Genomic DNA, 25,683 nt, shown 5'->3' on the forward strand with positions numbered 1-25,683 from the left:
TATTTTTTTAAGTGCTTGGATATTGGATGAAATGTGGGGAATTATAAAGGAAACATGTATATGTGATGTACACAACTTTATTAGTGTATATACATATTATAAATAGCAATTAATCACAAATGTACTATAAAAGACTGATTCTAATATGTACAGTATAAAAACTAAGATAATTCTGGCTTGTCACAGCCTCTTGCTGCAACCTCACTGTCACCATTTGTTCACTTCATAATTCAAGGGATTTGGGTCTGGGGCCTATATTTTTGTCTCTTAGTTGCTCTTCACATATACAAGTCCAAGTGAATGCGTGTCATACTATATGAGAGCATTTCCACAATGGCACACTACACTTTTGGATCAATACATTTTCTCCATCCTGAGGATCAATAGGTTATGTCCGATTTCATACATGGATGACTCCATGAATCAAATGAATATGGTCACCCCAGCTATTGCAAGTTTTTAAAATTCTATTTATAGGAAATTAATGGGTATGGCTTGTTGGCAGGTTTGATTTTGTTGACTGCCCGGTGGCCTATTAATACTGCTTGAAGCAGCCAATCCAGGCCCTTTTTGAGTTTCAATGAGGTAAGAGCACCCTATTATGCAATTTATGTGTGTGAAAAAAGGCTACCTCAAGGCTGGCTCTCTTTGCTACTGAAATATGGTAAAGCCATATGAACATTTGAAGTTACTGTACATGAGGTTTGTCTGGATGTCGCTGTCTGTTTTAGCTTAATCTACTATTGTTATTCTCTTATAGAGCTCGCAGCTTGTAGTCCTAAAAAACGGAAATGAGTTAGCATTTTCTACCCGTTTCATTGGCCATTCCTGTTGGGGAAATGAATGTGGTTTTGAGATAAAAGCTGAAAATAAGGTCTCCTATGATTGTGTTTACAAACCTTTTCAGTGTCAATCCAAAAACCACACAGAAACATATCCCCATGGGGTTTGGCCAATGAGTCATGGACGAGTTAGCGCCTACAAAAAAAACATTAATATTGCAGCTTTGGAGTGGTCTAAAACAGAAATTGATACGCGCCTCTTCAACCTCAGGAGGCTGAAGAAATTCGGCTTGTCACCTAAAGCACTCACAAACTTCTACAGATGCACAATCGAGAGCATCCTGTCGGGCTGTATCACCGCCTGGTACGGCAACTGCTCCGCCCACAACCGTAAGGCTCTCCAGAGGGTAGTGAGGTCTGCACAACGCATCACCGGGGGCAAACTAACTTATGGGAATTGATGGGAAATGATGTAAAATATATCACTAGCCACTTTAAACAATGCTACCTAATATGTTACATACCCTACATTATTCATCTCATATGTATATGTATATACTGTACTCTATATCATCTACTGCATCTTTATGTAATACATGTATCACTAGCCACTTTAACTATGCCACTTTGTTTACATACTCATCTCATGTATATACTGCACTCAATACCATCTACTGTATCTTGCCTATGCCGCTCTGTACCATCACTCATTCATATATCTTTATGTACATATTCTTTATCCCCTTACACTTGTGTCTATAAGGTAGTTTTGGAATTGTTAGCTAGATTACTTGTTGGTTATTACTGCATTGTCGGAACTAGAAGCACAAGCATTTCGCTACACTCGCATTAACATCTGCTAACCATGTGTATGTGACATAAAATTTGATTTGTATAGCTCAAATGTCGTTGTGATTGGTAGACTGGAGTTTCCTGTTGTGTAAATTGTAAAGAAAACAAGCCTGAAAACTAGGAATTTTCTCTTCCTGATACCAATTGTTCAGCAATCAGAACTGTGTACTTGGACAGTATATTGAATGTATTCCACACTTTTGATATTCATCTTTCATGGTCTGATATTCTCCATAACTATGAACAATGTGCTTTATACTACTCAGAATGGCCAGTGTGGCCCCCTGGTACTCCATTTGCTACAATGTAACACCTGTGTGACATGACCCGTATTAGGCTGATGACCCATATGATTCCCTTCAAATCAAGTATTTATTCAATGTTATAATTGTGTTCAACAAAACTGACCTTAAAACACAGTAGTTAGGACAATATTTTTGTAAAGATTCAGGGTATTATTTTGGTAAAAATGTGATAGAGCTTCTTGTATAGCAGAGAGCAACTCAATCCACAACACAACTGGAGAATTAAAAATAAATCAAATGGCATGTCTTAATGGTAGGCAGTTTATGCAGACACACAGTTTACATTTGAATGGTTAAAATCTGTTCTTTCGACTTCAACCCATCCATTAAGGCGTACATTCCCTGTATTCAGTGGTGTGATGTAACACAACGTAATCCCTCCTCACCAAATCACAGAACACACCACCTATACTACAGGGTCACCTAACTAAACTCTCCCCAAAAAATATCAGACAGTAAACTCATTTGATATAAAATCACAAGTAATCATTCAATAAATCAAATATACAAAAAGAGTACATAGGGCCAGCTACAGAATAAAAACATTGCGCATGCCTCCACTCATTGTAGAGTTCCATTACAAACCTCAAGGGCCCAGGTATATTGTAGCCAATTCAGGGGGAGGGGTAGCCATTTCACCAAGAGAGCCAAACCTTTTGATGAGGTTGCTAGGTGTTGGGTTAAGGTCACTACCAGAATCAAGTCTATACAGATGTTTTATTCCCAAACCAAGAGGTGACTGCAGTTTCACACATTTCAGCCTCCATTTTTTGCTGGCCTATAACAAAAACCCTCATCCAGTCTATCCCTGTAAGAAGGATCATAACCAGTAAACAATTGAGCCCTTCCATCCATGTTTGGTTTTCTTGGGAGTAATAGCCTGCATATTTTACAAAGAGCTCAGTATACCAACACACACTCTGTGTTGGCATCTCCTCAATTGCAGCATAATCTGGTAGAATGTCTAAGAAGAACCCTAATATATGTAAAACAAGGGTATCACCCAAAACAACTCTGTACAAAATAGGTATAAAGAAAAGCAAAACTGAAATTTACTGTAGTACACAAGTTCCACTGTATAATATCATACCATTTACATAAAGCGCAAATAACTTTCATTTCTAAAATCAAAAGAAAACCACCTTTTCAAGTATGTTTTGTGAAAATAAAAAATGTAAAAAAGGCATGTAGGGTTAAATGCTGCAGCAGTGAGTTTTGGCAGGTTAAATTGAACAGTGACGTCAGCCCAGCTTTCCACAACCCTTGAAAAGGCAAGTCCATTATCCATCTCCCAAAGAGCACATCCACACAAGTACAGTACAACTCAGACTCCGAATATTGAGTGTTTTAAAAGGAAATTCATGTCACTGAAGTAGTGAAGAAAAACTTTGAGATTGAATGCAGCAGTCTTGAGGTGAGCGCTGGTAGCTTACTGTTAAGAGTTCACGAGACATCTGAAAAATAGAAACAAAATGTTGATTAAAACGGGCACGGGGGGAACCGAGGACAAAAAGTTTGTGTGCGTGTTTCGATTATCGTTGGAACTCACAGCTGGAGGGTCTAGCGCTATATTGTCGCATGATCTGGTCATGTGTGAACTTCACAAACGATTCATATTGTTCTGGGAAGGAACCAAAAACATAAAAATTATCTACGAGTCGTCATACCATGAGATGGCCTGTATTCATAAAGCGTCTCAGAGTAGGAGTGCCGATCTAGGATCAGGTCGCCCATGTTCATGTAATATTATTCATTATGATCCAATAGGCAAAACAGATCCTAGATCAGTGGCGCTCCTACTCTGAGATGCTTTATGAATACGGGCCCATATCTGTAATAAGGAAGTCAGAGTCAGCATACCCGCCAGCTTAGTGTTCAGGATCTGTTCATACTCTTCACAGATGGTCTCCTCGTGGTCTTTGAGGATTCGTTCACACAGGGAGCCTACCTGGCGCAATGTGAAGCAGGGCTGGTCCCTCTTCATAGACACTCCTGGGGAAAACATAACATGACAAGGAATGAGTTTGTCTGACAACTGCATACACAATCTGGTTAAAAAAGATACGCCCAATTAGGTCTGGTTTACTTCTGCAAGTGTTGAGACATTGAGAATAAACAACAAATGCAAAGGTGAATGTGAGTCATCTTTTCTTAAGAATTGTACTTTGTGGCTCTTCTTCCCCACACCACAAACAAGAGAGAGCACGGTGAGTTGACTGTTATTCACCCTTATAGTAAGTTTATTTGTAATCAGATGCTGACAGCATCTTCAGCTTGGTGAGGGCTAACTGCTTGAAAACAGACCTGATGGGGAGCTTGGTGCCATGAAACCAGAGCTTTGTCCTGGGCCATCACTTGGAGTCTGGGACTCACTCTGGTTGAAGGCCTCCTCAAGTTGGCACCGTCGCTGGTAACGGCTATATTCTTGCCTAAGATTCTGGACGATTTGCTCTGTGGATGGAAAAACAACTAAAGTCAGCTTAACATGGTTGGCTTACCCTGGAAACCGTGTTTCCTCAGGCAACAGCCCAGGCCTCACATCTATATTGGGTGTGACGAAGCATGAAACATGGTCACATAGGTTGATTGGGTGCATGGCTATCAAACACATGATCAACTTGGTACCTGGATGGAAGCATGAATGATTTCCTAGCCAGGTATTATCATCAACTTGAAGCTACGCTGTTATACAGGATATCTATGTTAGTTACAATCAGGACTGGGTTCATTCTGGACAACTAGAAAGTGGGTAACGTTAGTTAGCTATATGCCCATCTAGAACATCATGTTAGTTTTGCTTCAATGTTTGGCCTACTAACTACAACCTGTAAATGGGGTTCATTATTAGATAGATAACGTTAGCTAGATAGCCTGCTAAATGATAATGTATGATCTCATATTTTACTATTCGCTACTTTCAGCCACTGCACTGGCGCTAGCTAGCTACAATGGCCACCATCTAACGTTAGCTAATTAAAAAAAAAAAAAATATTCAGGCAAACAAGTGACCTGGGGTAAGTCTATGTTCTCCTCCACAAGTTGATTGGGGAGACATCGAACTGTCACCGGTAGCAGAAAGCAGGTTACACCGCTTTGGCGAGGGGTTGACTGGGGTCCCTGGCAGAGGGTTGCACCTTCGCCGTTTTGGAGATTGAGGGCTGTGAAGGGCCTCAAACTCAATTGAACGCTTCAAAGTAGCTCCGCACGCCATGCTAGCTAACTTAATCCAGAAAACAATGTTTTTCGGTCAGCAAAAATTCCGGATAGCTGCTAATAACGAGTAAATGAAGTTTGTCCGTCTTGTGCTTTCTTATGTTCTTATATCTTGCCGGTGTCTGGGAAATCGCTTATTCGCTAACACAGGCTTCGGCTAAATAAAAACGTTCAAGGGGCGTCTTCTTCCCTCGAGTTTAATGTACGATGTCACACCTTTACCGCCACCCACTGGCACTGGGATGAGAAGAGGCTTTTACATTTTTACCTTTTATTTAACTAGGCAAGTCAGTTAATTAAGAGCAAATTGTTATTTTCAAAGACGGCCTAGAAACAGTGGGTTAACTGCCTTGTTCAGGAGCAGAACAATAGATTTTTATATTGTCAACTCGGGATTCAATCTTGCAACCTTTCGGTTACTAGTCCAACGCTCTAACCACTAGGCTACCTGCTCTTTATTTAACCGAGCAAAATTATTGATACTTATTATATTATTATCCTATAAGAGCTCTTTGTCACTTCCCACGAGCCGGGTTGTGACAGAAACCCACACTCATTGTTATGTTTAATCAATGTATCGAATAGTGTGTGGCAGGTTTACAATGATGGCAAAAAAACAACCTTTGAGAGTGCGCTGACCCTGGTGCTAGAGAGGGTACGCAGCTGGAGGTTGAATGTTTGAAGGGGTACAGGGTTATACAAAGTTTGGAACCACTTTCTAGAGAAATAAAGGCACTTTATTTTCTAGAGAATTAAAGGCACGACAAACTATTGTAGGTAGCTACAATGCAATGCCATGTGCCATAACCGGGGGTCACTCAACTGGTTGAGTATATTTAGGCCAGTATCTTCAAAATATGGTTCTGACCTAGTTAGTTATTTAGTGATGCATTTGTAACAAAGCATGATTTTTATTTGTCATATTTTGAATCTCATACCAGCTGACAAAGTAAAGTCAGCATGGTAGGTGGGGAAAGGAGCAACATTCTATTACCATGTTCAGAGGACCATGTCAACACCCTGAAAAGCAGGGGTACGGAACCAAAATGGAAATGCAGCATCAAGGAGCAGTGTGACGGTTAATGGGGGATCATCCTAACTCTGCTCACAACAAGATGGCACAAGCAGAGACCAAGAACAATATCTATTTTCTCCTGTATGACCAGTGGTGTTGTGTCTTCTGACTTCAACACACTGCTGGCTTCCCAGAGCCACAAGTTCAGAGAGCCGCCCATTCCTAGTGTTCTACCAAAGCCACCCAGTCACTGGGTGTCACACCCTGTGGCCATTGGTGACCACCATGAAACAATTGCATGCCATCTTAAGAGCCTCCTCAAGGTCCAGTCTGAGATACCAGGGTTGTATTCATTAGTGAACATCGTAGCAAAAGGTTTTGCAACAGAAAATGTAAACACACAGTTTTTATTGGTGAGTTCAGGTAGTTCCTCCCTGTTTGGTTCCTAGTGAATACGACTCAGCTTAAGGTTCAGTGATGATTTAGCCTACTTATTGAGTCTTGCATTTTTATTCATTCTGGTCTGGATACACTTATTTATAACCAATTTTACAACATTCAGTTGATGCATTTATAGCATTCAGTTGACTGACTCACAACTGAACACATTGGCAATGGAAGTAAACTGGCAAGATGTCAAAGTAAATCTCATTTGAATAATCAGGTAAATTGCCAATATGCCTATATTGATGAATGATTAATAATATATATATTTTCTGGTAGGAAGAGGATGAGTGTGGCACATACAGTACAAACCTTTCATAGAATCTATATGCTGTATCATTTTCTAATGCTCCACATCATTTATACTGAACAAAAATATAAAAATATATATTTCAAAGATTTTACAGAGTTTACAGTTCATATAAGTTCATATAAGGCAATCAGTCAATTGGAATAAATTCATTAGGCCCTAATGTACAGATTTCACATGACTGGAAATACAGATGTGCATCTGTTGGTCACAGATACCTTTAAAAAAATTTTAAAAAAAAGTAGGGGCGTGGATCAGAAAACCAGTCAGTATCTGGTGTGATCCCCATTTGCGTCATGCAGCGCGACACATCTCCTTCGCATAGAGTTGATCAAGCTGTTGATTGTTGTTTTTTTACCCCTTTTTCTCACCAATTCCGTGGTATGATTGTGGCCTGTGGAATGTTGTCCCACTCCTCTTCAATGGCTGTGCGAAGTTACTGGATATTGGCAGGAACTGGAACACGCTGTCGTACACATCGATACAGATCATCCCAAACATGATTAATGAGTGACATGTCTGGTGAGTATGCAGGCCATGGAAGAACTGGGTCATTTTCATCTTCCAGGAATGGTGTACAGATCCTTGCGACATGGGGCAGTGCATTATCATGCTGAAACATGAGGTGATGGCTGCGGATGAATGGCACGACAATGGGCCTCAGGATCTCGTCACGGTATCTCTGCATTCAAATTGCCATCGATAAAATACAATTGTGTTCGTTGTCTGTAGATTATGCCTGCCCATACCATAACCCCACCGCCACGAAGGGGCACTATGTTCACAATGTTGACATCAGCTAACCACTCGCCCACACAACGCCATACACGTGGTCTGCGGTTGTGAGGCCGGTTGGAAGTACTGCTAAATTCTCTAAAACAACGTTGTAGGTGGCTTATGGTAGAGAAATTAACATTCAATTATCTGCCAACAGCCCTGGTGGACATTTCTGCAGTCAGCATGCCAATTGCACACTCCCTCAAAACTTGAGACATCTGTGGCATTGTGTTGGGTGACAAAACTGCACATTTTAGAGTGGCCTATTATTGTCCCCAGGACAAGGTGCACCTGTGTTATGATCATGCTGTTTAATCAGATTCTTGACGCACCACACCTGTCAAGTGGATGGATTATCTTGGCAAATGAGAAATGCTCACTAACAGGGATGTAAAGAAATGTGTTCAAAAAATTTGAGAAAAATAAGCTTTTTGTGTGTATGGAACATTTCTTGGATCTTTTATTTCAGCTCATGAGATCAACACTTTACATGTTGCACTTCAATATTTGTTCAGTGCACTTAGAAGTGGATGGAAAGTGAGTGTTTCTATTGATCATCCTTAAGATGTTTCTACAACTTGATTGGAGTCCACCTGACGTAAATTCAATTGATTGGACATGATTTGGAAAGGCACACACCTATCTATATAAGATACCACAGTTGATCAGAGCAAAAACCAAGCCATGAGGTGGAAGAAATTGTCTGTAGAGCTCAGAGACAGGATTGTGTCGAGGCACAGATCTAGGGAAGGGTACCAAAACATTTCTGCAGCATTGAAGGTCCCCAAGAACATACTGGCCTCCATCATTCTTAAACGATGGTGGACATTCCTGCAGAAAAAGTTTGGAACCACCATGACTTTTCCTATAGCTGGCCGCCTGGCCAAACTGAGCAATTGGGGGAGAAGGGCCTTGGTCAGGGACATGACCAAGAACCCGATGGTCACTCCGAGTGTTCCTCTGTGCAGATGGGGAAAACTTCTAGAAGGACACCCATCTCTGCAGCACTCCCCCAATCAGTCCTTTATGGTAGAGTGGCCAGGTGGAAGCCACTCCTCAGTAAAAGGCACATGACAGCCCGCTTGGATTTTGCCAAAAGGCACCTAATGACTCTCAGACCATGAGAAACAAATTCTCTGGTCTGACGAAACCAAGATTGAACTCTTTGGCCTGAATGTCAAGCGTCACTTCTGGAGGAAACCTCCCTACGGTGAAGCATGGTGGTGGCAGCATCATGCTGTGGGGATGTTTTTCAGCGGCAGGGACTGGCAGATTAGTCAGGATCAAGGGAAATATGAACAGAGCAAAGTACAGAGATCCTTGATGAAAACCTGGTCCAGAGCGCTCAGGACATCAGACTGGGGTGAAGGTTCACCGATCCTAAGCACACAGCCAAAACAACACAGGAGGGGCTTTGGGACAAGTCTCTTAATGTCCTTGAGTGGCCCAGCCAGAGCTCGGACTTGAACCTGATCGAACATCTCTAGAGATACCTGAAAATAGCTGTGCAGCAACGCTCTCCATCCAGCCTGACAGAGCTTGAGAGGATCTGGAGAGAAGAATGGGAGAAACTCCCAAATACAGGTATGCCAAGCTTGTAGCGTCATACCCAAGAAGACTTGAGGCTGTAATCGCTGCCAAAGGTGCTTCAACAAAGTACTGAGTAAAGGGTCTGAATACTTATGTAAATGAGATATTTCCATTTATTTTTACATTTGGACATTTACAAAATGTTCTAAAAACCTTTTTTTGCTTCGTCATTATGGGGTATTTTGTGTAGATTCATGAGTATTTAAAAATAAAGTTTAATCCATTTTAGAATAAGGCTGTAACATAACAATGTGTGTGTGTATACAGTGCCTTGCAAAAGTATTCATCCCCTTTGCATTTTTCCGATTTTGTTGCATTACAACCTGTAATTTAAATAGATTTTTATTTGGATTTCATGTAATGGACAGACACAAAATAATCCAAATTGGTGAAGTGAAATTTAAAAAATTACTTGTTTAAAAAAATTCAAAACAATTCCAAACGGAAAAAGTGGTGCGTGCATATGTATTCACCCCCTTTACTATGAAGCCCCTAAATAAGATCTAGTACAACCAATTACCTTCAGTAGTCACATAATTAGCTAAATAAAGTCCACCTGTGTGCAATCTAAGTGTCGCATGATCTCAGTATACAGTCACCTGTTCTGAAAGGTCCCAGAGTCTGCAACACCACTAAGCAAGGGGTACCACCAAGCAAGTGGCACCATGAAGAGCAAGGAGCTCTCCAAACAGGTCAGGGACAAAGTTGTGGAGAAGTACAGATCAGGGTTGGGTTATAAAAAATATCCAAAACTATGAACATCCTACGGAGGACCATTAATTCCATCATTAAAAAATGGAAAGAATATGGCACCACAACAAACCTGCCAAGAGAGGGCCGCCCACCAAAACTCAGGGACCAGGCGTGGAGGGCATTAATTAGAGAGGCAACAAAGAGACCAAACATAACCCTGAAGGAGCTGCAAAGCTCCACAGTGGAGATTGGACTATCTGTCCATAGGACCACTTTAAGCCGTACACTCCACAGAGCTGGGCTTTACGGAAGAGTGGCCAGAAAAAAAGCCATTGCTTTAAGAAAATAAGCAAACACATTGTGGGAGACTCCCCAAACATATGGAAGAAGGTACTCTGGTCAGATGAGACTAAAATTGAGCTTTTTGGCCATAAAGGAAAATGCTACGTCTGGCGCAAACCCAAACACCACTCATCACCCTGAGAATACCATCCCCACAGTGAAGCATGGTGGCAGCGTCATGCTGTGGGGATGTTTTTCATCGGCAGGGACTGGTCAGAATTGAAGGAATGATGGATGGTACTAAATACAGGGAAATTCTTGAGGGAAACCTGTTTCAGTCTTCCAGAGATTTGAGACTGGGACAGAGGTTCACCTTCCAGCAGGACAATGACCCTAAGCATACTGCTAAATCAACACTCGAGTGGTTTAAGGGAAAATATTTAAATGTCTTTGAATGGCCTAGTCAAAGCCCAGACCTCAATCCAATTGAGAATCTGTGGTATGACTTAAAATTGCTTTACACCAGCAGAACTCATCCAACTTGAAGGAGCTGGAGCAGTTTAGCCTTGAAGAATGGGCAAAAATCCCAGTGGCTAGACGTGCCAAGCTTTTAGAGACATACCCAAGCTGTAATTGCTGCAAAAGGTGGCTCTACAAAGTATCGACTTGGGGGGGGGATAGTTATGAACACTTAAGTTTTCTGTTTTTTTTGTCTTATTTCTTGTTTGTTTCACAATAAAAAATATTTTGCATCTTCACAGTTGCATGTTGTGTAAATCAAATTATACAACATCCCCCCCCAAAATCCATCTTAATTCCAGGTTGTAAGGCAACAAAATAGGAAAAATGCCAATGGGGGGTGAATACTTTCGCAAGCCACTGTACATCACTGCAGGCTAGGTTATACTTCTGTGTTTTTGGGGAGTCAGAGGAGTACTGGAATGTCGAATGAAGCAGCAGCCTTGTAGCAAAAGTGTGATTTTTGTTGTTGTTGTGATGCAAGTCTGCAGACCATGCTGCCCTGACCTCTTATATGCTTCCTAGCTTGGTCCCAGATCTGTGCTCTTGCCTACTCCATTGTCATTGTTTGGCATGAGTGGACAAGAGTGCAGAAACCGATTGATACCCAGGCTATATTGTGGATGGTTGTTCTATGGAATAATGCACATATCAAGCTTTAGAACATCTGATCTCAAACGGAGGAACTATTTGAGAACGTGAACAAAAAATAGTGTTATACGACTTTTAACACCCACGCTTGCAGTTGATATGGTGACCTAACCTTACACATTCCATTTTGTGAAATATTTAGTATATAAATGTACCAAAACTTATAAAAAGGCAAAATTGGGATCAAATGGAACATGTAAGCTATTGAGTGGAGTATTTGATGTATGTTGTTTGTTTTCCAGTTGTGCGAACTCAGTTCAAAGTTTGCAGGTTCACACCAAAAATGTTCTTATTTCTTTCTCATTTTACCCATCCAATTTCAGTGTTGATTTTGATTGAATTTGTTTGATTAAAACAGAGAAGCCAAAATAAGCTTTAGAATGACCTCCCTAATCAAGTGTGTATTGTATTAGTATTCTATTGGTATTGTGTATAGTAATATTACAGAATCAAAGACATTGCAAGACAAGGGGGCCACTATGCTTTTAGAATGCGCCTCAAATAAAATAAATAAAAATCTATATAAAATAAAATGTTGATTTGAGGCACAAACTAAAAGCATAGTATAGCGGCCCCCTTCTTGTCTTACAATGTCTTTGATTCATTAAGAATGTCTGTGTATGATTGCACATTGTATAGCATTTTATACATTATCCCCACATGCAAAAATGCCAGCAGACTTAGTGAAACAATGTCTGATAGAATGCCCACCAAACTAGACATTCATTTTTAAATAGGCCCTCCAGTGATTTTTTAAAACTTATACTGTTGAAAAGTGATATGAAGTATAAACAGTACACACACTAGTGTAAAAAAATTAATTGAGCAAAATAGTTTTTTTTAGTAACAACTGCAAACGTCAAGGAGGGAACATCAAATAAAATATGATTGGTCACGTACACACATTTTGCAGATGTTATCGTGGGTGTAGCTAAATGCTTATGTTCCTAGCGCCAACAGTGCAGCAATAGAGGAACAACAATGCACACACTAGTAAATCAGGTGATAAATTAGCTTAAAAGGTGCATTAAAAGAAGCATTTATTACTCTCCAAGAAAATTGTTGCATAAACAGTAGAGCATAACTGACATATTTGGAAGGAAGATTACACTTCTTGAGTTGTTTTAGGAAAAAACAAGCATATAGAATAATACAAGCAATCACAAGAACCGTTTAGCAAAGTATGGAGTATTAACAAAGCGAAGGATCAAGGTCCTGAAATGTCAAAACATACAGCAGGCCATGTACAAACCATCACCAACTTGATCAAATTTAGAAACCTTCAGAGTTGATATTTGAGGCTACTGACATGGCTACCAGAATTTATCAAATCAAATAGGACAAGCCAATGTAACATGGGCCTATCTATCGCTGAACAAATCGCAAACAAATGTTGGTAGAAAATTAACGGTGCTACCGTAGTGGCTCTTTCACAGGCCACGGGTATGTTTCACTAGGAAACCAACAGAACCAAATTAAAGTTTTCGTTGCAAACGTTTTCCGTTTGGAGTAAACTTTTTGGACTAATGATTACATCCCAGGTAACTTCCACTTCAAGCATACCAACTGAAAGTTAGGGCCTAATGTACTTGACAGGAAAGTGAAGGTAAGGATTTTAGCGACAAGGGCAGGGATTCAATCCGATTACCGCTTTTCAAGGCAACGTTCCCGCATTCACGGTAAACAATGATTGGATTGAATCACGGCACTTGATCTTGGCCTATACAGTACTTCTAGCCCTGTCTTCTGAAAGGAATAACGCTGATACACAGTGCGCAAAACATTAAGAACACTTGCTCTTTCCACGAGACTGACCAGGTGAAAGCTATGATCCCTTATTGATGTCACTTGTTAAATCTACTTCAATCAGTGTAGATGAAGGGGAGGAGACAGGTTAAAGAAGGATTTTTAAGCCTCAAGATAATTGAGACATGGATTGAGTATGTGTGCCATTCAAGGGATGAAGATTTAAGTGCCTTTGAACGGGGTATGGTAGTTGGTGCCAGGCGCATTGGTTTGAATGTATCAAGAACTGCAATGTTGCTGGGTTTTTCACACAACCGTTTCCTGTTTGTATCAAGAATGGTCCACCATTCAAAGGACATCCAGACAACTTCACACAACTGTGGGAAGCATTGGAGTCAACATGGGCTAGCAACATTTTGTAAAGTCCATGCCCAGATGAATTGAGGCTGTTCTGAAGGCAAAAAGGGGGGTAATTCAATATTAGGAAGCTATTCCTAATGTTTCGTACACTCAGTGTATTGGATATAATGACTAGAAACGGAGGGTGTGTAAATATAAAAAAAAGGTGCCATTTCTGGGACTGATTTAAACAGGATATTGTGTTTCTATTTATTCATCCATTAAAAAACAACAACAAAAAAGAAGCAAAAAACTACAAAGGAAGATCATTTTCACAAACCAACCAACAACCGTGCCATGAACATTCAATTATCCAGCAAGCCATTTTGGACACAACTACAGTCAAAAGGATCCAACAAACATGTTTTAGTGTCCCCCTGACTTGCGCCCTGTCCAGGACCTGGAGCGAGAACGGGACCGTGAGAGGGAGCGAGAATGCGAGCGGGACCGGGATTGCATACGAGACGACGCATCGTCCTGTGGCTCATAGCCACCGGATGCTGGGTGGAAGTCGCCACCTCGTGGGCTCAGGGACTTAGAGCGGGAACGAGACTTTCCTCTGGACTCCCTCTGGGCCCTGGGCCTGGATCTGGAGTGAGAAGGGGAGCGGGATTGGCTGTGAGGGGAATGCACAGGGGGGGGTCGTCGGTGGTCACGTGGGTGGGGTCGGTGCCTGTATGAAGAACAAACCATTGGATTATTACACTGAACAAAAATATAAAACTACTAAGATTTCACTGAGTTACAGTTCATATAAGGAAATCAGACAATTGAAATGAATTCATTAGGCCCTAATCTATGGACTTCACATGAATGGGAATACAGATATTATTCTGTTGGTCACTAGGGTTGCAAAAGGTCAAACTTTCCGGTAAATTTATGTACATTTTCCATGGGAAGATAAGCCAGGGCATTTTGCTTAAATTCATTTTTAAAAGTTCTACACCCGTTCATACAAGATGATCCAGAGCACACCAAACATGCTCAACAGGTGACATAGGCAGGTCATGTAAGAACTGGGACATTCAGTAGTTGTATACAGATCCTTGCGACATGGGGTTGTGCATTACGAGGTGATGGCAGCGGATGAATGGTACGACAATGGGCCTCAGGATCTAGTCATAGTATCTATGTAAAATGAAAATGACATTGATAAAATGCAATTGTGTTCATTGTCCTTAGCATATGCCTGCCCATACCATAACCTCACTCCGTTCACAACATTGACATCAGCAAACCGCACGCCCACACACGCTGTCTGCCATCTGCCCGGTACAGTTGAAACTGGGGTTCATCAGTGAACAGCACACTTCACCAGCGTGCCAGTGGCTATTGAAGTTGAGAATTTGCCCACCGAAGTCTGTTACGACGCCGAACGGCAGTTAGGCCAAGACCCTTGTGAGGACGATGCGCAAGCAGATGAGCTTCCCTGAGACGGTTTCTGACCGTTTGTAAAGAAATTCTTGAGTTGTGCAAACCCAGTTTCATCAGCTCTGGGTGGCTGGTCTCAGACGATCCCGCAGGTGAAGAAGCCGGATGTGAAGGTCCTGGGCTGGCGTGGTCTGCGGTTGTGAGGCCGGTTGGAACTACTACCAATTCTCTAAAACGACATTGAGGCGGCTTATGGTAGAGAAATTAACATTTAATTATCTGGCAACAGCTCTGGTGGAAATTCCTGCAGTCAGCATGCCAATTGCACGCTCCCTCAACTTGAGACATCTGTTGCATTGTGCTGTGTGACAAAACTGCACATTTTAGAGTGGCCTTTTGTCCCCAGCATAAGGTGCACCTGTGTAATGATCATGCTGTTTAATCAGTTTCTTGATATGCCACACCTGTCAAGTGGATGGATTATCTTGGCAATTGACAAATTCTCACTAACAAGGATGTAAACAAATTTGTGCATATGGAAAACTTCTGGGATCTTTTATTTCAGCTCATGAAACACGGGACCAACACTTTACATGTTGCATTTAGATTTTTGTCCAGTGTATAATCCCTTCCACTGATGGAGGACAGCAAAAGTAACAGAAGATTACAACCATTAATGATTAGTAAGTTTATAGAAAGTGCCCAGAATGTGTTTCATTGTCAGGGGTTCAGCTGTTAAAGGGATACTTAAGGATTTTGGCAATGAAGCCCTTTATCTACTTCCCCAGAGTCAGATAAACGTGTGGATACCATTTGTATGTCTCTGCATGCAGTTTGAAGGAAGTTGCTAACTAGCATTAGTGTAATTGACAAAGTCTACGGGAACAGCTAGCATGCTAACTGTTCCTGTAGACTTCCAGTCGTTGAGCTAACACTCGTTACCATTGGCTAGCGAAACTACCTCTTACTTCCTTCATACTGGACGCAAAGATACACTGCTCAAAAAAATAAAGGGAACACTAAAATAACACATCCTAGATCTGAATGAATGAAATATTCTTATTAAATACTTTTTTCATTACATAGTTGAATGTGCTGACAACAAAATCACACAAAAATTATCAATGGAAATCAAATTTATCAACCCATGGAGGTCTGGATTTGGAGTCACACTCAAAATTAAAGTGGAAAACCACACTACAGGCTGATCCAACTTTGATGTAATGTCCTTAAAACAAGTCCTTAAAACAAGTCAAAATGAGGCTCAGTAGTGTGTGTGGCCTCCATGTGCCTGTAAGACCTCCCTACAACGCCTGGGCATGCTCCTGATGAGGTGGTGGATGGTCTCCTGAGGGATCTCCTCCCAGACCTGGACTAAAGCATCCGCCAACTCCTGGACAGTCTGTGGTGCAACGTGGCATTGGTGGATGGAGCGAGACATGATGTCCCAGATGTGCTCAATTGGATTCAGGTCTGGGGAACAGGCGGGCCAGTCCATAGCATCAATGCCTTCCTCTTGCAGGAACTGCTGACACACTCCAGCCACATGAGGTCTAGCATTGTCTTGCATTAGGAGGAACCCAGGGCCAACCGCACCAGCATATGGTCTCACAAGGGGTCTGAGGATCTCATCTCGGTACCTAATGGCAGTCAGGCTACCTCTGGCGAGCACATGGAGGGCTGTGTGGCCCCCCAAAGAAATGCCACTCCACACCTTGACTGACCCACTGCCAACCGGTCATGCTGGAGGATGTTGCAGGCAGCAGAACGTTCTCCACGGCGCCTCCAGACTCTGTCACGTCTGTCACACGTGCTCAGTGTGAACCTGCTTTCATGTGTGAAGAGCACAGGGAGCCAGTGGCGAATTTGCCAATCTTGGTGTTCTCTGGCAAATGCCAAACGTCCTGCACAGTGTTGGGCTGTAAGCACAATCCCCACCTGTGGATGTCGGGCCCTCATACCACCCTCATGGAGTCTGTTTCTGACCATTTGTGCAGACACATGCACATTTGTGGCCTGCTGGAGGTCATTTTGCAGGGCTCTGGCAGTGCTCCTTCTGCTCCTCCTTGCACAAAGGCGGAGGTAGCGGTCCTGCTGCTGGGTTGTTTCCCTCCTACGGCCTCCTCCACGTCTCCTGATGTACTGGCCTGTCTCCTGGTAGTGCCTCCATGCTCTGGACACTACGCTGACAGACACAGCAAACCTTCTTGCCACAGCTCGCATTGATGTCCCATCCTGGATGAGCTGCACTACCTGAGCCACTTGTGTGGGTTGTAGACTCCGTCTCATGCTACCACTAGAGTGAAAGCATCGCCAGCATTCAAAAGTGACCAAAACATCAGCCAGGAAGCATAGGAACTGAGAAGTGTTCTGTGTTTACCACCTGCAGAACCACTCCTTTATTGGGGGTGTCTTGCTAATTGCCTATAATTTCCACCTGTTGTCTATTCCATTTGCACAACAGCATGTGCAATTTATTGTCAATCAGTGTTGCTTCCTAAGTGGACAGTTTGATTTCACAGAAGTGTGATTGACTTGGAGTTACATTGTGTTGTTTAAGTGTTCCCTTTATTTTTTTGAGCAGTGTATAAAAATGATATCTTTGTGTTCATCTGACTCTGGGGAAGTAGATAAATGGCTTCATTGCCATAATCCCAGAGTATCAAGGACCTACCGGTCGTTTTCCGGACTCCTGCTTCTTCCTCTACCACCGTACATCCTTCCATGGGAGCTGGGTAACAGAACGTCAATCAGAATGTAATCAATAGACTGACATTTTGTATAAGCTTTGCAATCTTATTTGAAGCATGCTAGCTGGAGAACATTGGAAAGGCCCTTACTCTCTGGGACTCTCAGAGCGTCTGGGCCGGTGATCGTAGGATGGGCTGCGTGACCTGCGTCTTTGGTAGCTACGGCTGCGAGAGTGCCTACGACGACTGTCCCGATCATAATCTCGATCATCATGCCGCGAAGAGCTGCGCGAAGATCCCCCCTCCTTTCCTTTCATCTGATTGGGTGCTGTGATGGGAAAAAAGGGGGTTTGGGAGAAGAGAGAAACCCACGAAGCAAACATACAGTACACAGTGGTTTAGCTTTCCTTGAAAAGGTATTGCAGTTGTACCACGTGAGATCGAAAACATCTATTTGAATTTACAGCTGAAAGTAACATCAGTAAATCGCGAACAAGAAATTCTGCTTGATACTGTACAGTGTTACTTCATGAAACACAGGACATTTGTGAAACTGCCTTACTCTTTCGGTCTCCCTGCGCAAACTGGATTTCAATCTGTCGGCCACACACCCACTTCCTGTCCAGGTTGTGAAGAGCATCTTCAGCGTCGCGCACATCTTCAAACTTGCTGAGCTGTTAAGGTTCTTACATGTGGTCTTATGTGGCTACATTCTTTTCAGCAATACTGTTGTAATACAATGCATCTTCTGCCACTTAACCGAAATGGAAGCCATATTGGCTGACAGCATAAAACAAAGCTTAGGTTCTGGAACACATTTGTTATGAGAATGTTGTGTTCTTCTCAAGATTGAAGATGAGGCAAACATGTTTCAATAATATGTCTCTTATTTGATGGCTTGCACTGAGGAATCAATACCGCTTCAGTTTCAAATTATATTATCGAATGCAAAATATATTGATAAGAGTAACAATTTCTTAGTTAAACTAAGAATCAAATTTTCACATGGGCTATTTATTGATTGATTTTCATGTAATATTTGTTGATTCATTTTTTTTGTGAGGATACAAAATAATTCAGGTTTGTTACCTTAAACATGCTTGACTTTGACTTTCATCTTGATCTTTAAGCTCTTTAATCGCCTCCCAGAAGAACTTGGGTTTCGTGCTTGTCTTTGCCCTTTAATCTCTTCCCTTTTCCTCTTTCTTTTGATGACATATCCAAGCCTTGACTCCGTCCCCTCTTTTTCCTCTTTGTCTCTTCAAGCTTTAAATTCTCTTTCAACCTTTCCCTCTCTCTGTTTCTTGCATCCTGGCGGTCTTTTGCTGCTTGTCTTTAGATCTACTCTACACCGGACATTCTTACTCTTTCTCCAGGCTCCACAACAACTGGATGCCTTTACATTTTCTGGGGCAACAGAGAAATGTAAGTTAGATATTAAAAAGTACTTCATTGTGTACATACAGAATGCAAAGTCACAGCAATCAATCACACAACCAAGCCTTAGTGCTTAAGAAATTATCTGAGAGAAAACATGTTATCTTACAACATTCAAAATTAAGCAAATTATAAGAGAAAAGACAGATTTCATAATTCTCACTTTAGAAGGGAAAGGATATTGAATATATGCAAATCCTCTTGGTCGGCGTGAATAGAAGTCAAGTGGAATGTAGACGTCTACTACTGGCCCATAACGACCAAACTCACGGCGCAAATCCTCAGGCCTGAATACCGTAGAGGATAGAAATGTCACTTCAATGACCAAGAGGAAAAGTAGCACCACCAAAGGAGCCACAGACAGACCGGTGGCTTCTGTTGGGCAATACGATGCCACTTCTTTGCATGAAAACTGACACAATTTAAACTTTGTCTATACATAACTCACACACTCTGAAATGTACCTTACATCCATGAATGGATAACGCTAATAGAACAATCACCCGTGTGTAGGTCTATGTAGTGTTCTCTTTGCAAACAAATTACCTTACAGATAGTCCAACTTACATCCCCCTATAACTTACTAGTCATTTTTTTGTTTGCCATTTAACGTTATATTATAAAACTATGTAGTAGGGTAACTGTTTTTAAACGTAAGTGTGGAACGGGAGCTATAGCTAACGTTAGCTAGCTTGTTAGGACGAATGAAACAAGTTTGTCCAAATGTTTATGGTTAGTAATTTTTTCTTGGTTTATGACTTGAGTTTAGCCAGTGGGTCTACCTTGCACAACTGTAGGGCCAAGCCACAATCGTCTTCGATCAGGCAGAATCGCGTGGCTAGCAGACTAGCATTGGCCTAATGACGTTAGTTAACGTTAGCTTGGGGTATAGAATTCTGACCTTATTTGACCGCAAGGAACTAGGGCCGGGGAAATATGTTCAAATATGGACTCACCTGGATTCATCGGAAATGTTTCTGATGAAAAGAGATGTATTTGGAGGTCTCAAATATCTGGCCATGCTAAAAAAATATATATTTAAAGCAAGAATGCAGCTTTACATCAAATATTTTCGCTCTCTGTTTTGGGTTTAACAGAAAAGTACTTCTAGTTGTGGAGCTATGTGGAAAACCGAATGCGCAGGCGCATACTTTACTTCACGGATTCGTGAAAGCACGAAAATAAATTTAGTGCCATCTTCTGTTATGGTGCGTTATCACACCCAGCAGAGGAAGAGTGACGTGTAAAGAACGGAACTCTCAGGCAAAACACAAATTAGTGGTTTTGTTACCAATCCGACTCTTACATAGGCTACTTATCATTATGATGTGAACTCCATGTAGTTTGGACATAGCCTTTGAAAATGATCATCACATCTAGAATCATTAACTGGTTGCATTTGACCATTGTTACTTTTTTCTCCATTAGTGCATTATTTTGTCATTTAGTCATCAAAGTCTGGCATTCTCTGGATTGATGGTGATTTCAAGACAACTGGGAACACTGGGGGAAAAAAACAACCTTGAATCGTGACGTCAATGAGCTTCATGTCGGAACTCTAGAAAGACGCCCAAGTTCCCGAATTGGAATTCCGAGTTGGATGACTGTTCAAACCGAGTTGGAGTTCCCAGTTGTTCTGAACGTGGCAGAAATCATGCTGGATTGACAGCATGCCCAATGTATTCAACCTTTTCTGGCGCATGGTGTTGTGTGTGAATGCTTATCCTTTTTAGCATGGCCCTTAAACCCAGACTTGGACCACACACCCTCTCCAGCTAATAACAGGCAGGGGAAGAGAAATAGTGATTGCTTTGCAACGGTTGCAGTTTTTTATTAAACCTTTATTTAACCAGGTAGGCTAGTTGAGAAAAAGTTCGGTTACAACTGCAACCTGGCGAATATAAACCAAAGCAGTGCGACACAAACAACAACACAGAGTTACACATGGAATAAACAAACATACAGTCAATAACGCAATTCAGAAAAAAAGTCTATATACAGTGTGTGCAAATGAGGTAAGATAAGGGAGGTAAGGCAATAAATAGGCCATAGTGGCGAAATAATTACAATATAGCAATTAAACACTGGAGTGATAGATGTGCAGAAGACGAATGTGCAAGTAGAGATACTGGGTTGCAAAGGAGCAAAAAAATAAATAACAGTATGGGTATGAGGTAGTTGGATGGGCTATTTACAGATGGGCTATGTACAGGTGAAGTGATCTGCTCTGACAGCTGGTGCTTAAAGTTAGTGAGGGAGATATGGGTCTCCAGCTTAAGTGATTTTTACAATTCATTCCAGTCATTGGCAGCAGAGAACTGTAAGGAAAGGCGGCCAAAGGGAGGAAATGCCTTTGGGGGTGACCAGTGAAATATACCTGCTGTAGCGCATGCTACGGGTGGGTGCTGCTATGGTGACCAGTGAGCTGAGATAAGGTGGGGCTTTACCCAGCAGAGACTTGTAGATGACCTGGAGCCAGTGGGTTTGGCGACGAATATGAAGAGAGGGCCAGCCAACGAGAGCATACAGGTCGTAGTGGTGGGTAGAATATGGGGCTTTGGTGCCCAAAGCCCAATCAGTTGGCCACTGATTCCTTCCAAACCAATCACTGTTGATTTCCAACTTGTTGTGTAATGTTTAAGTCCAATGGCCGATGAGCACTGATATGTTTTATCTATAATTTATTTTCATATGACAAGGATTTGCCAGTAGATTGTCAATGTGATTCATGATGATAACTGCTTGTCTAGGTAGATAGCTACGATTTTGAAAGTATGATGTTGACATGATCTGTCCAAAAAAAGCTACAGTAGATATAACGTGATTTGACATTATCTTATCTGTGGGGGATGGTCACTTCTAATGTAAATGTTTGGCAGCACCCAAGGGGGCTTGAACTTTGTAGCTCGCCCTGTAGATCTTGCAGCGACATTGTGTCCCCATGAGTGACAGAACACTGAGTCAATCACGGGGCAACAAGAGAAGATTACCTCCACCACAGAAAGCACTGAGCTAGGCTGAAACACCTGAATTTTGGAGCTGCCTTGTATGTGACTTTATTAACTCAACATTTTATTTTATAAGGTTTGCAAACGTATAGGTGACATGTATTAATGCCAAAATAACATGCAAAACAGGCAAAAAAGCTAAACAGGTGGGTCGCCACTGACTGAACTAGACATGGCAATCAATGGAAAATCCACAGTGGGCACTGGTCAAAAGCAGTGCACTACATAGGGAATAGGGTGCCATTTGGGACTTACACACAGTCAGTGTGAATTCAGTCACAAATGTTGATTGGTATAATGTAAAATGCCTCTCCTCTAAATTGTTCTGGTCTGTGTTCTTGCTTTACAGGATGAAGATGACGATGTGACCATGAGTTTTTGCTTTCCCCCATTGGGATTCATTGAAATTGTTGAGGAATTTTATTTTATTTCTTTTTTTTAAATGATAAAATCCAGATAAAATATGAAATAAACACAAGAGATTATGAGCTGGTCATTGATGTCTACATTTGCTAGTTAATGATGAAGTGAAAACATGATCCCACAAGTTTACATTTGTTGCTGACTACTACAATGATGGCAGATTATTCAATAACCACAAGGTGTCAGGAAAAGCCATCCATTTTGTATTGGTTTTGTTAGGGAAGTACATTTGCTTTGGGGCTTTTAAAATGCATGTGTCCAAATTAGACATAAAATGAACAGATGCAATGTCGAGTCATTTGTCATTTTAATGTAATATTTTATAGCTATTATATTACCTGAGAAAAAAGGTCATTTAAATTAATTAATTGAAAATGTAATCCTTGTCTGTGGCTTTAGAGATCAGACTCTCTTGCTTATCCTGGTGAGGGTTGTTGAGGCCGCAGTGATAGTCTGGAAAAAAATGGGAAAGAGGACAGTCACTAACACAGAACAACATGAATGAACAACCACGGATTGAATCAGGCTGGCAATTCATTGTTATTTATTTTTTGAGGGGCAGTGCTACTGTAATTGGAGACCAACTGCTAGGACATATGGACAAGGTGCATCCAATTAAGTGTATTTTACAACATAAAATATAGAAGTGGAGGGATGCCCTTTACCTCAACCATGTTCTCCCCTTGGATTTCTCGGATGTGGGAGAACTTCTCTGTATCGCAGATGAGCTTCCCATCCTCCAGTCTGGCAGTACACTATGGGTCAGAGAGTAAACACAAAACATTCACACACCCTGCTGCAGCTGCACCTATGTCTCACACTACCGTTCAAAAGTCTGGGGTCACTTAGAAATGTCCTTGTTTTCCATGAAAACATACAGGAAATGAGTTGCAAAATGAATTGGAAATATAGTCAAGATGTTGACAAGGTTATAAATAATGCTTTTTCATTGAAATAATAATTGTGTCCTTCAAACTTTGCTTTCGTCAAAGAATCCTCCATTTGCAGCAAGTATAGCCTTGCAGACCTTTGGCATTCTAGTTGTCAATCTGAAGAGATTTCACCCCATGCTTCCTGAAGCAGCTCCCATAAATTGGATTGGCTTGATGGGCACTTCTTACGTACCATACGGTCAAGCTGCTCCAAAAACAGCTCAATAGGGTTGAGATCCGATGACTGTGCTGGCCACTCCATTATAGACAGAATACCAGCTGACTGCTTCTTCCCTAAATAGTTCTTGCATAGTTTGGAGCTGTGCTTTGGGTCATTTTCCTGTCATAGGAGGAAATTGGCTCCAATTAAGCACCGCCCACAGGGTATGACATGGCGTTGTAAAATGGAGGGATAGCCTTCCTTCTTCAAGATCCCTTTTACCCTGTACAAATCTCCCACTTTCCCACCACCCAAGAACCCCCAGACCATCACATTGCCTCCACCATGCTTGACAGATGGCATCAAGCACTCCTCCTGCATCTTTGAATTTTTTCTGCGTCGCACAAATATTCTTCTTTGTGATCCAAACACCTCAAACTTAGATTTGTCTGTCAATAACACTTTTCCCCAATCTTCCCCTGTCCAGCATCTATGTTCTTTGGCCCATCGTAATCTTTTATTTTTATTGGCCAGTGTGAGATATGGCCTGTTCTTTGCAACTCTGGCTAGAAAGCCATCATCCTGGAGTCGCCTCTTCACTGTTGACGTTGAGACTGGTGTTTTGAGGGTACTATTTAATAAAGTTGGAGTTGGAGACTTGTGAGCCGTCTGTTTCTCAAACTAGACACTCTATTGTACTTGTCCTCTTGCTCAGTTGTGCACCGGGGCCTCCCACTCATCTTTCTATTCTGGTTAGAGCCAGTTTGCGGTGTAGTACACAGCGAGTACAAGGGAGTAGTACACAGCGCTGTACGAGATCTTCAGTTTCTTTGCAATTTCTCGCATGGAAAAGCCTTCATTTCTCAGAACAAGAATAGACTGACGAGTTTCAGAAGAAAGTTCTTTGTTTCTGGTCATTTTGAGCCTGTAATCGAACCCACCCAATGCTGATGCTCCAGATACTTAACTAGTCTCAAGAAGGCCAGTTTTATTGCTTCTTTAATTAGCACAACAGTTTTGTTTCTAATGATCAATTAGCCTTTTAAAATGATAAATGTGGATGAGCAAACACAACGTGCCATTGGAACACAGGAGTGATGGTTGCTTTTCTTTAAAAAACAAGGACATTTCTAAGTGTTCCCAAAGTTTTGAACAGTAGTGTATATCAAACTAGAGCAAAGGAGATGGACACATAGCACCATGCAAATAAACAAAGCTTTGTGATGCTCTTCACACTCTCATGGCAATAGGTCCATGCACGTCACATACAATTTCATGATTGATAAATGACCTTAAACTTTCTCCCATCCATGGCAGTCAGTTCTGCCTCCTTCCCTATAGTGAATGAGTTGGTGACAGTACGGAGGGGAGTCTCAACTCTGATGGTGAAGTCGTCACCCTTCTGCTCAATTATTGTCGTTGGCTTGACACCCTTGATCATTTTGATCAACATCTCAGGGACAGCTGAAGAACATAATTGCGACATAAAACATAACCATTATTGACAAAGTTCTAGAACACAATACTGCCATTAAACACACTGAGAGTGTTGTAAGAAATGTATATGAGTTCTCACCCATTGCTTTAAGAAACTCTTCATGGTTCTCCTGACTGTGGATTTTCCATTTTCCATTGAATGCCATGTCCAGCTCAGTATTGGGATTAGCAGCAGGCAGTTGTTCAAACTAAAGGCAAATGGATGGTAAGTCCAATGGTTGTGACAAGTGTCTTTATTAAGAAAGCACTCTCTCCTCCCTCTTCTCCCCTACACACACTGGTCGTTGCCATGTTAGGGATTTTGTCTCCCTGTTATTCAGGTATTTCCTCATGCCACAGTGACCTGTGGGAGGGCCATGCCCTCATTGCCCAGTGTTCATCAGGCAATATTTACTTAATGCAACATCCAAAGTCCTACTAAAAATACACAGCCCCTGAAGTTGAGTGGAAACATTCATGGCTATTTGCAGATATGCAATGACACCAGGGTTCAATTCCTGAATCTACACATTTTGTCTTCCTTTAATATATCTCCCTGTTTCCCATCTATCAAATAAAGCATATAACATACTATTTAAAAATCAGTA

General features: G+C 41.6%; 3 protein-coding genes across 6 annotated transcripts; all 3 read right to left on the bottom strand.

The window, feature by feature from the left end:
- Positions 1-2,186: 2,186 nt before the first annotated feature.
- Positions 2,187-5,360, bottom strand: LOC112229550 (akirin-1). The gene is made up of 5 exons (XM_024395450.2): positions 4,949-5,360; positions 4,244-4,390; positions 3,800-3,931; positions 3,489-3,560; positions 2,187-3,393 (listed from the first exon to the last, which is right to left on the bottom strand). The coding sequence occupies exons 1-5, from the start codon at positions 5,148-5,150 to the stop codon at positions 3,383-3,385; spliced, it is 564 nt and encodes a 187-aa protein (XP_024251218.1). The 5' UTR covers positions 5,151-5,360; the 3' UTR covers positions 2,187-3,382.
- An 8,400-nt stretch (positions 5,361-13,760) lies between these two features.
- LOC112229549 (serine/arginine-rich splicing factor 10) lies at positions 13,761-20,229 on the bottom strand. Of its 4 annotated transcripts, none has more exons than XM_024395445.2 (6): positions 20,033-20,229; positions 19,259-19,363; positions 18,202-18,305; positions 17,790-17,967; positions 17,624-17,680; positions 13,761-14,251 (listed from the first exon to the last, which is right to left on the bottom strand). In XM_024395445.2, exons 1-6 carry the CDS (start codon positions 20,095-20,097, stop codon positions 13,945-13,947), a joined length of 816 nt encoding a protein of 271 aa, XP_024251213.1. In that variant the 5' UTR covers positions 20,098-20,229; the 3' UTR covers positions 13,761-13,944. The 4 variants fall into 4 exon arrangements, with proteins under 4 accessions (XP_024251213.1, XP_024251216.1, XP_024251217.1 ...); XM_024395448.2 differs by lacking the exon at positions 19,259-19,363 and adding an exon at positions 18,708-19,046 and having other exon boundaries at positions 18,202-18,304; positions 20,033-20,228; XM_024395449.2 differs by lacking the exon at positions 20,033-20,229 and adding an exon at positions 18,729-19,046 and having other exon boundaries at positions 18,202-18,313; positions 19,240-19,369.
- Positions 20,230-22,689: 2,460 nt separating this feature from the next.
- LOC112229548 (fatty acid-binding protein, liver) lies at positions 22,690-25,386 on the bottom strand. The gene is made up of 4 exons (XM_024395444.2): positions 25,176-25,386; positions 24,891-25,063; positions 23,173-23,262; positions 22,690-22,960 (listed from the first exon to the last, which is right to left on the bottom strand). Exons 1-4 carry the CDS (start codon positions 25,240-25,242, stop codon positions 22,910-22,912), a joined length of 381 nt encoding a protein of 126 aa, XP_024251212.1. The 5' UTR covers positions 25,243-25,386; the 3' UTR covers positions 22,690-22,909.
- Positions 25,387-25,683: the final 297 nt, after the last annotated feature.

This window comes from Oncorhynchus tshawytscha, linkage group LG31, assembly GCF_018296145.1.
Source record: "Oncorhynchus tshawytscha isolate Ot180627B linkage group LG31, Otsh_v2.0, whole genome shotgun sequence".
Taxonomy (NCBI): Eukaryota; Metazoa; Chordata; class Actinopteri; order Salmoniformes; family Salmonidae; genus Oncorhynchus; species Oncorhynchus tshawytscha.